Genomic DNA, 12,492 nt, shown 5'->3' on the forward strand with positions numbered 1-12,492 from the left:
CACAAATTGTTAAACTAAAACTAGCGGCCTTTTAACCTCCTTTTTATGAAGATAAGACAACAGAATACCACCTTTCACGATGGAGCACGTGCTGGGTTTTGAGGAAGCTTATTTGGTTTTCATGTCTTCTATAGCCTTTAGTAACAGATTCCCCTATGCACACTCCATCATGGTACAAACAGAGATGACATAAATCACGCTGTTCATACTTAATAATACTTCACAGGTTTATCCAGCATTGCCCTAGCTTTCCTGACAAGAGTGTTATGCCTCAAGCATAAGTGTGACTTGTTATCCATAATACACCATACGTCCTTTTCAGGGTCACTAAACAACAGGATAAAGCTTTCCAATAAATATTTAGTCTTTACTCCTAAAATGATGGCTTTACCTTTGGAACTGCCAAAAAGGATAGGGGCTTTCGCTTGGCTTACATAGTTTCAGGGATTACTGTATTGTAACTTAACCTTCAGTCAATAACAGAGACATGAGACACAAATATCCACTGCCTATACACACTGCACTGTAATATAATGCACGGGTATTAGAAGTGGGTCACTTTTTCTACAGGAAGGGCTGGAGAAGAAAAAAAAAAAAAAAAAAAGGAAAGAACACTAATACGCATTTCTAGTGGCAGTTTTGCATCCAGTTCAAAATCATATCTCACAAGAGGCAACATTTTAAGTCATACTTACATCAAGACATTACAGTAAGCGTACATGTACATTCTTTCCTGAAGCTAAGTATAATAAAACATACTATGACCAAGAAATTAATGCTGCCTTAGCTTTAAAGCCAGTGCTGAAGCAATAGCCACAAAACTTTGAGAAATCACTTGTTCCACTAGAATATCATGCATGAAAAATACAGAATCCACAAAAAGGAGCCTTGTGAATTTTTTAAAACTGAAAAGGAATAAATAGCTGCAAATACGTAAGTGTCTGCAGTTTTACAGGCATACTAACAGCAGTATGTTGTGCCTTACATTGTGAAGCAGATTCTGGCTTTGCATCATTGCTGTAAATTAACGGAAAGTGGATGAAGAGCACAAACAGAGACGCCCACTTCTTCCATCCTTGAAGTAATGTGGGAAGCAACATTAACCACTGAACTGGACACTTAATGAATACCTTAATATTGTAACCAATTATCAGAGTGCTGGCACAATAAACCAGTCCTGACCCTTCAGACAGAGTACACAGGGGCAAGAAACAAAAGTGGGGTTGGACCTCCTCACTGAATGAGGCTAAAAACTGTAGAGTTGACCACAGCACTGATATAAAAGAACAAAAGCTTTCAACAGCTAAAATCACTATAACAAAGCTTCATTATAATGTCAAGGCCATAAAAAAAAACCCTGAAGATAGTAGGTCCCATTCTACATGGTACCAGCTGGCATTATTTCAGTTCATTTCCAAAAAGACCATTTGTCTTTTCTTAAAATGTAAGACATTGTACTGCAAAACACCCAAGTAGCCACACAATATTTTTGTTCTGTAAGATCTGTCTGCAACAATGAGGATTAAAAAAAAGTCATTCTTAAAAAGGCAAAATACTTCCCATTTATGAATGTGAAATTATACTAATGCCCTGTACAAGTTGGAAATGAATTAACTTGAAAGCCTAACATACAATCCAATTTTGGAAGCTGACTCAGTACAGGAAACTGTTCAGATTTATGAAGACAAATACTGAAATACAGCTATTTAACTGCCAAAAATATGATGCTAAAGAGCATTTGCTAAAGAATCACTGAACATTACAGCCAATTTGGAGTTCACAGTTGTGTTTTTACGGCACCAAATATAATACTTCAAGGCTATGTAACTACATGCTTTATTAGGTTGGAAAAGCTGAATCACAAGAAAAATAAAGCTAGCAAAAAGGGGAGGGAGCACTAATTACTTTGTGTATGGAAAATAGAAAGTGCCACACTAAATTTAGGGGGAAAGAAAGTTATATTTTAAGACTATCATAAGCAAGCGGAAGAAGAATTTCATTTTCTGTTTCTAGTCCAAAACCAGACTTCATTGCTTATTATGTTTCCTCAGACTAACGAAGACATTATGTTGCTGGCTATATCATCCTCTGCACTCTTACATAATGGGCTACATACAAGCTCATGAAAGTTAGTGTTAGGCTATACCTGAACTCATTAGTTCAGCCAAGTATCAATAAAAGCAAGCAAACAGAATAAGCACTTTGTGCAAAGTCTTATGCTTGCTGTATGTCAGAAGCCCTGACTCTTAACAGAAGATACTGTGCAAAGTACTCTGTGACTATTAATATGTCAACATTTGATACTCAAGAGAGTAAAAGGCAAAAGCATTAGACTCACCTTATGACTACAGGAAATTAATAATGTACTGCCACAGTACCAGAGTTACAGGTCAGAACTGATTTACCCAGTAATTCCAGACTCAAATTCATAACATTTGCTTCACTACAGCACCTTTTTCAGAAAGACATCTGCTATTCACTCAAAGGACATAGGGCTTTCCAGTGATCTTCAGTATCTTTCAAAAAGGGCTTTTCACTGACTAATTAATTACAAGCAACTTTTAATTCAGCAAATAAACACTGATGCTCAGGAAACTAATTTAGGTTGCCAACTGTCTTGAAAAGACCTGGAAATTGCCGGAAGTAGAAACGTCATCAGAAGACTTCTGTATCTCCTGGCAAAGAGAAACTAGCACCAGGTGCCCTGACTGGCACAAACACCAAAATCAAACCCAGTATGAAGTCCTTAAAACTCTGCCAGAATTTGGAACACCATCTGCCACTTAATCGGCTGCGATTTCTCCCTCTGCCATACAAGCAGACACACACATCAACACACTCAGATAATTTCAACTTCTTATTCAAGTGTAGCCTGCAGTGATACAGAGACAGCTCACACCAGAAGGGTATCTACCATGAGTCTTCAAGAAAAACTATATTCAGCACGATTCTTCGATTATTTTTTTTTTTTAAGCTACAATACACGAGCTTTAACCATTATACACCTCACTGTGGCTAAACAGCAAAAACTACATCCAAATTTCGCTGCCATGCTTTCTTCTGGTTACAGTTAAAACCTCCTTATGCTTCACTGGAAACAGAGCGATGGACAGCATACAGTGTGTATTCTAAGAGCTGGGTAGCCAGAAGACAGTAAGTAAGTAGAAAAAAACACCCAAGATTTTTCTCCATATCCCTTGAAATTAGAATCAGTGATGGTTTACTGCAAAACTGTTCTTCCAAGAAGAGAACCAATATATTAATACAATGTATAAACCTCATTTAAGTTGCACCACAGAAAACGTAAAAATGCAGGCAGAAAACTCACCAGAACCCAAACAAGACAGGCTTTGGTGTCCATTTCTTCCAGGAGTACTACCTATGATGAAAAAAAAAACCCAAAAAAAAAACAGAGAGAGAATTAGACTTGAAGCCAGTAAGGGGCAATGGGGGTGCCTTGTTTTAGATTCTTTCCACATAAGCTCCTCAACCTTCTTGCGATGGCTGATGACACGTTCAACAGCAGAATTCAGCGTTATAAGGTTAAAGTATTTGGAAAATACATGATGAATTCCCAATAAGCCAAACTTTTTTTCCCATTACAGTTATCATACTTCATTTAAGCCAGGTAGCACCGTTTCATTTTACTCATTCATAGAGGACCACAGATAAAACCCAATAGTCTATACCAGCATCAGAGTTACATTTTCCACCTATATGCTCCAGTTATTGTATTTGTATAAAAGAGGTATAAATTAACAGCACTCTCAAAAGTGCTACCAATCAAGTTAGATAAAAATGAAAGCGCTGAGAAGGTTAATCTACCCTCACTCTATTGTTTGAAAGTCATGTGAAAACTGACCTAAGAACCTCATTATTTCGAAGGATATTAATTTAAATGAAAGCACTTTTTCAGACTGCTAGGTGTAAGTGCAGAAGTTTATAAAAGGTCCAGTGACAACACCAATCAGCTTTCTTCAGGCTTTACAAATAACGTGTGATCCTGTACGAATCCTATTGATCCAACAGGAAACAATCTGTTTCTTACTACTACCATACTTGTTTCCCTCACCTCAGCCATGCAAATGAAACTTTGCTCCCAAGGTGAAAATTTTGTTTTACAGGGCTTGCCTGAGGATTCATATCTATTGTTTTGATTTACTCTTAATTGAAATTGGTCATTTTTACCAAAGTTGAAGATAAAATACTTTTCTGTATCAGATGCTTGAAGTGGGTAAGTATTACCCTCAGCCAAAACTGCTCAGCATGCTTTCACAAGAATCTTGCTTAAATTAAACACAAACTTGAGAAATCTAGTCTGGGTTGTGTCTTGCAATTATAAGATCTTATAAGCAGGTGACTGACCATTGTTTAACAGACACTATCAAGCAGTCCGAGTCCTCTTGGGACACAAGTTTCAAGCAGATAGTTTCAATGCTTTTCATTTGAGTAGAAAAATGAATGCCCCGATTTTCTTACCCCCAGATAAAACAAATACATAAGGAACACTTTGCAGAACCAGTCTCCAATACCATGGACTACAAGGCAAAAGAGCAGACTGACGATCTCAATTACTCTGAAGTCATCGCACATAGCTGCTCCTTCTCAAGACAGAGGGATTCAAGAATATAAGCAAAAAATTGACCTTACCCAACAGTTGATTATCTCTAGCCTCACTGACTTTCCTTGCCGAGTGCAGTGGCCCAGATGATTTTGGTGTGCACTGGTTCAGTGAAGCAGGCCTGGCCTTGGCTCCTAGAAGCAGAAGCTTAGATCAGGTTTAAATGTAGAGCCATGTCAGCAATTAAAGACATGCCCAATATTACATATTTACAGTTAAGCAGAAGATGCACAGATCTACTCAAATAAACCAAAGATACCTTCTAGAAACTGTAAGCTATATTTAAACTTAGCTTAGCTTTACCAGAACTCACCAGAAGAGATAAAAAGATAGTTTTAATACAGCTTCTAAGCAGAAGAAAACAGTTACAAAAATATTGGCTGAAAGGGACCTCCAGAGGCCAGCTATCCTGCCTCCCACTCAAAGCAGGGCCACCACCAAGACAAAACCAGCTGACCATGTTTTTGTCTAGCTGAGCCTTGCAAACTCCAGGAAAAGCAGCTCCATGGCCCTGCTGGATGATGCTGCCTCTCCCACTCCACAATTCGCAATAATTTCCCCTTGCTATACGACGTGGTAGTACTGAGAAGAGTTTGGCACCATCACCTTTGTAGCTGTCCTTTTCAAGTTATTGCAGACTGTTAACAATCTTTCTCCTTACTCTCCTTTTTGCGTGACTACACAAGCTCAACTCCCCCAACCTCTCCTCAAAGGTTATGCGGTTAGAGATCCTAACCATCTTCCTAAGTCTCTTGAACTGGAAAGGAAACACAGAGTAGTCTCCAAGTAACACCAAACCTAGGAGGGAATACCAGCTTCTTCTGGCCACACTGCTCTTGCAGGTGCTGAAGGCACGCTTCTAGCACCCAGACCACTGAAGATGTTGAGCAACACATAGTTGTGTCACATGTGTTGGGACCCCAACAGAAAGCATTAACTTCTCAGACAGCCATATAATCTGTGTTTGTTTCAAAGTGATTTACAGTTTGTGGCAAATTCTGTTTCTTTTCACTGTTTACCACTTTAGAGCACGTCATTATAGTGTGACATTTGGCAGGCATCTCTTCTATTTATTATCAGTTATGTCAGATACCAGCTTAAAACTTAAGCCTAAAGCAGGAGCATAGTATTTAATTAGGTTTATCCAATTACAACAACCAGTTCACCACAAAGATGGTCAGAAGCAAGCTGATTATAACTAGGATTTAGGAGAGAGAGACAGCAAGCTTGTTTATCTGCTCCCATTATGTCTTTAATTTTGACCAGACAATGAGTTGTCAGCTGCTGTTTGTGGTTTGAGTGGAGAAGCACTGCTGGCCAGTCAAGGGGTCCTGGCTCAAATAGGAATAGGAACCAGAAGAGTGTTTAATAAAAAGTCAGAAAGTACGTTTAAATTAAACGTTTCCTTTAGCAGCAGAAGATTAAGCACAATTGTCTTATCCTCGTTAAAAACTAGAGCAAACCTCTCCTCCTACTTCAGCCAGTATCAATAAAAAGCAGCATGAAAAGCTTAGCTGTTTCTGGAACTCTTCCCTTGGAAACATGGGACAATGTCATTCATCTACAATACCTTACTCAAAAAAATACCCCCATCCCCCAAGGTCCTTTCGTTCCTGAAAGGGGTGAAGATAAATGCAAAGTCTACATGAGGACGAGGACAAGGACAACCAGCCACTCAGGATGAATTCAAGATAGGTCTACCCCGCAGATCACCAGCAGCCAGTCTGTGCCTGAGCTGTGTGACAGAAAATAACTCTTATTGAAACAAATACACTCCACGTGATGACAATTACCACGTAGCAAAGTGCATTTAGTCCCTGTGCCATGTAATCCTTAGCCATGTCTCAGTGCAGACCTCCTCCTCATTTGTCTGAAATACCCCAGTCAGTTATGACAATACAAAGCATATTTTAGCCTTCCTATGACATCTCACAAAACTTGAAGCACCACTGATACGATTTTTACTTCATCACATTATTTGTCCAGAGACCGCTTTTTAATAAATGCTGCTTCAAGAGACAGCCACCTGCAAAAGGTAAGGTACCATAACAGCAGTAACTATAGTTTCACTCTGTCTATAAACAAACCCATATACCTTTAGGAGTTGGCTTCAACGAGTGTAATCTAGGTCTTGGTACTGCTTTCAAAGGGACAGTTCCCGAAGCACCATTCTGGCAGGCTGGTTTTGAAGGCAATTCTCCATTCTTGATGAGGACTGTGGCACTTGCAGCTGCAACACAGAATGAGAAAGAATTTGTTCTAGGCAATACCTAGCCTAGGGAACCACGCCTCTTTTACCCGAGGCTAAAGTTAAGAGAAACACAAGTTGGTATGATCCCCTCTGATAACTTCAGTACAGACTGATGAACTCCAACAGATCAGTCTGTGACTGTTACAAACATCTCTGAGAACTAGACATACAGCTTTGACCTATGCATAAGGGGGGAATATACATAAAAGTACATTGATTAAGATATGTAACAACAAGTCTGGTTTTGCTCTATGAAGCAAACACAGAACACGTTTCAGTTTAAGCCAAGAAAAAGCATCATAGTAAACAAAGACCTTCTGGCTACAGAATTGACTCAAAAAAGCATACAAAACCAAATGTGACTCAGACAACTTCCTCATGTAACATCTTCCCCTCTTCTCTCTCATTTGGACGGAGTGTGCTGCTCAGATGATACGGTGCACATACCACCAGCAGACTCTGCACCCCTTCTCTTTGTGGAGCACTAAAAACATGTGAGCCCAGATGCAGCCACCAGCTACCAAACAAGTTTTAAGAAAGGTTCGTGTAGTCTGTTCATAACCGCAACCTCCTCAGTGACAGCAGACCTCAGAAGATGGCACCCACCACCCCAACAGAACTGAAGCCATACAGCAAAATACTCCCTGCAAAAAGATGCAGACAGACCCAAACTTGGAAAGGCAGGAAAAAAAGCAATTGCTATCTCACATCAAAATAAGATTTCCAACTAACAGGGCAGTTGCTGTAGAATATGTTTTGTTCCAGTTCAAAGGACCTTGAGAGAGAGGTTTGGGCTTATTGTCATCATAAAAATTTTTCCTTGAGAGAAAAAGGAAACTGAAGTTTGGGGAAAGTATTGTTTCATTCTTCCAGAAAAAAGCCATGAAAATACTTCTAAATTAAGTATAGGTTGAGTATACTTCTGTTCAGGTACTAAAAATTAATGTATATTGACACATTAAAGAGTAAGAAATTGACACTGCACACACCAGAGACAAGCAAAACCTAGAGTCACACTGGAATAGTTTCTCACATTTGCTTTTTTCTCTAGTCATTTAAATAAATAAAAAAAGGGGAGGAGGCATGTCATATACCATCAGGTTTGCCTCAGATTACCTTAAAAATAAAATCAGCCTTATTAAAACAGTAATGTGAACTACATATCCAATACTGTTCCTCAAAAGATGGAACATACAGTCTTGAGATTAATTTAGTATCTTTAAATGCACTAGCAAAAACCATGTAAGTAAACTGCTTAAAAAAATGCTTTTTGGCGACTAGTCAATAAATTTTCAATCACAGCAAGAGAGACAAAACTGCTTTCCCTTTTAGAAGCATATGTAACTGAAGTCCTCCTCTTTTTTTTTTTTTTAATAAAGCTGGAGCCTTTCTAAAGGCAAAAAATTAATAATCTATATAGATGAGGAACAATTTGCATAGCACATCAATAACACAGTTATTCTGCAGGAATCTGACCCTGATCCACATCAGATGATTCAAGCCAATTTGTTTTAGTAAAGCATGACACCCAAAGCAATCCTGAACTTTTTCCATAAATCATTAAATTAAGATTTTTTTCTCAAAGTTCACTGCCAGCAGCTAACAACTGCCTACAAACTGCTGTGGTACCTTCTTACAAATCAGAAGCATGCCACACAAGTAACACTTCGGGTAAGCAAGCACACTTCTGGTGCAGGCCTAGTTAGGGCACTTTTTGTCCTATTAGAAGCTCTGGACTCACCTAACCAGGCTGCGTGCAGGAAAAAGGCAAATTTGCAAAGATGGTCACTAAACAATTCAAAAATGGTTATTCATAGAATTAGAAGTAACTCCTGCAATCTTGATGAAAGACAGGCATGAAGTGATCTCACCCCAGCTCAGATCTGAAGGGTTTAAAACCTCAACACACTAAAAGAATTTTAGTGAAGTATTGATTGTACTAGAAATACAGCGCCAGGTCAACTGCTAGGATTGGCTTCTTAACTTCCGAAACACTCTTTCCTTTATATGCAATTATTCTAACGCAATGCAAATTTGAATCTTGTTCTTAACCTCAGAGTTTAAACTTTTCATTATGTTTGGATGGTAGTTTTTTTAGTTCAACACTGAAACTGATAAGATTTCCTTACTGTAAAGAATTCAGTTTTTCAATGCTCAAACTGACAGCTTGCATGCAAAATATGCTTTTATTAACAACACTATTTCAAACTTATTTCCAAGCTTCTCAAATAGTAAGTCTTTTTAGAGAAAAGAATCATAGAACTCAAGTGCTCACTAGACAAAAAAAACACCCTAATGCTGCCACAGGAAATTACCAGTCCAAGGCATCCCACAACAAAGGGTTGAGCTGACACAGCAGGAGAAACGCTCTTTTGTAATTGTTCTCTCTGCTAACACAAGGCAAACTCCTTAAGCAAAACAAGTCAAGCATCTTTGTCAATTTAATACTGTTGATAGCACAGCAGTTTTTCATAAATTTCATTATATTCACAGCATAAGCCTCCCAATCTTTGTCCCACCAATCTAATAAAAACATTTCAGCTTTACAAGTACATATTTTTTTCCCTGATGTTACTGTACAGTAGACTAAATGAAAGAATAAAAAAAACCAAGAACAGCACTGTACTTAATACTAGAATACAAAGTAAATTCATTAGTTCTTTCCAATTTGATTCAAAGACGTAAAAACTTCACTATACTAACATATGAATTACATATAACCTAAACTCATTATACTCACAAAACCTGACCATCAGACATAAATCATTCTCATCAAGTGTAAGAAATTAACGAAATAAAAATAATCTCCCAGACAATCAGCAAGTCTAAACACTCCATACATCTACCAGCCTTCACAAAACAAAACACATACTTTAAAATAGAAATCAAAGGGAATACAACATACTTCTTTTCCCAGTAAACGTGGCTAACAAAGGAATAATACAAAAGCTGTAAGATCCCACTACCAGCAGTGTCAGTAAGGTAATATCATAGTGGCTTCCCGAGTCAGTCGGTGGTGTTAGGGTAGAATTGATGAAAATAATAGGAGAAAAATTAGTTTCTGTGCAACTGCGGAGTCCTCCCGGTATAGTCATTTAAAAAAAGATCAAAGCAAGCTTAAAGCCTAAGAGACTGCAGCCATGTTCAAACTCTCATATTGCTCTTTGCTCTTCGTGAATCCAAGTGGAAAAAATTGTAAGCTTGAAGGCAGTGGACAAAACAGATTAAACCAGCTAGCAAATCAGGCTAAATAAGGAAGTCATCTGTTTGGATAATTAATCTGAATACACTTTGTTATGAAGGGATGACCCTTTCCTTTGTTAAATCAGGGAGTAAAATGAAGAGACTACAAAGCTGCTCAAGAATTCTAGATACAGTGCTAAACCTGAACAGCAAAAGTCAACATGGCTGTCACAGTAACCGAGCCGACCTGATTACACAGGAACATGCACTGCATATTTTATTACACATCCTCTTATTCCTTTGAGAAATATGTTAGGTTTTAGTTTTTTCACGAAGGCATTACCGGGGGGGGGGGGGGGGGGGGGGGGGGAAGAGCAACTGAGAAAATTTAGTTACTTATCTATGTACACATATGCGCATACATAAACTATAGATGTATGTTAAATCACATTTCTCTTTTTCAGTCCATTGAAGGCGGTTTTAAATGACATCTGGCACATAGGAAAGGCCTTTGCCCAGTCTCCAATATGTAACAGATGATGCAATTGTAACAGAATTTGAATGTACTCATTTGAATATGTATAGCTGGGGATACTAATATGTCTGCCAGTTGCATGTTATTTCCTTATTTTTGCCCCTAGAACTACTACAGCTGCTGGTACAAACCCTTTGCAGAGCTTCAAATCAAAGCAAGTTGCTGTTAGTTTTCTTCCTAATTTTAATCAAGATGGATTTGGTTTGAGTGTTTACAGTTACCTTAGAAATTATAGAAGTCTACCCATGCAAAGTTTTACCTTCTAAAAGCAGTTTCACTTACCTGCTTTTGATCCCATCTACACATTTTGTCTTAAAACTCTGAAAGCTGTTATAATCTAGACCTGGAAGAGCATTTAGGATCAAAAGCCTGTAACATTTTGTGCCAAATATTATGACATTCCCACTGTTCAGACTTATTTCTTATTACACTATACGTAAACACAAGGGAACTTTCGCTCAAGAAGACCCACTGGTTTTGTAGTGTTTCAGAATAGGAGCTGTACTGAAACCTCTACTCATCAAACTAAAATCCAAGGCTCAAAGCTCCTTCAGGGTGACAGATCTCAAGAAGGAAAATTTTAAGTTAAGAGGCAAAAAAGAGTAAGACCTAGAACTTTTAAGTAGTACAATGAGAATTAATGCAGGCCTTTGTCAGACAGGACTCCCTTCAAGGAGATTTTTTTTGACAAGCAGCTGATGCTGGCTATCAGGTAAAATGCATAATCCTGATGGATACTTACAATTACTGCTGAAAAGGCTTCGCTCGCTCTGACTGCTGCTGACTGATGAGATGCTAGGCGTTCTCTCAAGCACTGATCTTTTGACAGGCACTTTGGATTTGGCTTGTGGTTTACTGGAGCTAGCCCAGGAGGCTGGAGAATTCTTCAGAGAGGCATGCTTCTCTCTTGGCAAAGATCCTGTACCTGTCAATTGGGGAGAAAGGGGAGGGAAAGAAAATAACAAAAGGATTTGGAAAGAAGCTTAAACAATTGCCTCATCTATGTATATGCCTACAAGTAAGAAGATTTACATGTTAAAAATACATATAAAAAGGCTTAATCTACCTCATATTGACATAGTAAAAATGCTGTAAATGCAGAAAAATATTTTCAGGGATTTAAAGAATCCCATTTTACCTCCATATTGATATCAGGAACAAGTCAAGAGCTTTACAGACTAGCCTTCAAGGAAGATACTTGCATGCACAAAAACAAAACAAAACAAAAAAATCTTTCTTGCATTCTCCTCTTCTGTGTATTATGGTTAGCTGTACCAGTGATCCCATTAAAATATAACCTCTGGCTCAAAGACAATCCAAGAAAGAATCTTTGTTTTTTCCCACACCCAAAACAGGGCACTCTAAAAGGTAATATCCTTCCAAGGACAAAGACAGCACGAGAATATCAGATTGTGTTATACTCGCATACTATGCTGAAAAGTGACTAGATCTGCAGAACTAGTTAAACAGCACTCCCCAGAACCAAGTTCTTAATGACCAACAGGTGCAGACACATTTTTGCTTTAATTGCTGTTTTCATTTGAGCTTGTTGAAAGCAAACGCCCATTAACTAAGTTAATCAAATAGGAAGAGTATCTTCTATAGAGGCAGGCGCGCCACCTTCAGATGGGAGCTTACTCTTGTGCTATTAAAAGAGCAACTCCACTTTCTGCAGGAAAATCTGAGTTTAGTTAAATTAAGCTTTTAGTTTATTTCTGAAAACGTACACCCAGATTAAAACTACAATGGCCCAAAGGAAGTTACATACACATAGACTTGTCTTGACAGCACTGAGTTGACTTCTATCAGCTCTGATGTCAAGAATCCCTACACAGTCCTCCAAATAACTATGGAAAAGGTTTTCATTTTTGTACAAAAACAAAAAGAGATACAGAAGATAGA

The 12,492-nt window shown here is 38.2% G+C and overlaps 1 protein-coding gene across 3 annotated transcripts in view; it reads right to left on the reverse strand.

The window, feature by feature from the left end:
- Positions 1 to 12,492, reverse strand: part of MTUS1 (microtubule associated scaffold protein 1) — a 128,144-nt gene that overhangs the window by 59,936 nt on the left and 55,716 nt on the right. For all 3 annotated transcript variants that reach the window (XM_080389324.1, XM_080389323.1, XM_080389325.1), the window contains 4 exons: positions 11,333 to 11,515; positions 6,717 to 6,851; positions 4,651 to 4,755; positions 3,329 to 3,379 (listed from right to left, as the gene is read on the reverse strand). In XM_080389324.1, coding sequence (XP_080245450.1) covers positions 3,329 to 3,379; positions 4,651 to 4,755; positions 6,717 to 6,851; positions 11,333 to 11,515 — 474 coding nt within the window. The remainder of the gene's footprint in view (positions 1 to 3,328; positions 3,380 to 4,650; positions 4,756 to 6,716; positions 6,852 to 11,332; positions 11,516 to 12,492) is intronic.

The sequence above is a fragment of the Falco punctatus genome, assembly GCF_963210335.1.
Source record: "Falco punctatus genome assembly, chromosome: 1".
Taxonomy (NCBI): domain Eukaryota; kingdom Metazoa; phylum Chordata; class Aves; order Falconiformes; family Falconidae; genus Falco; species Falco punctatus.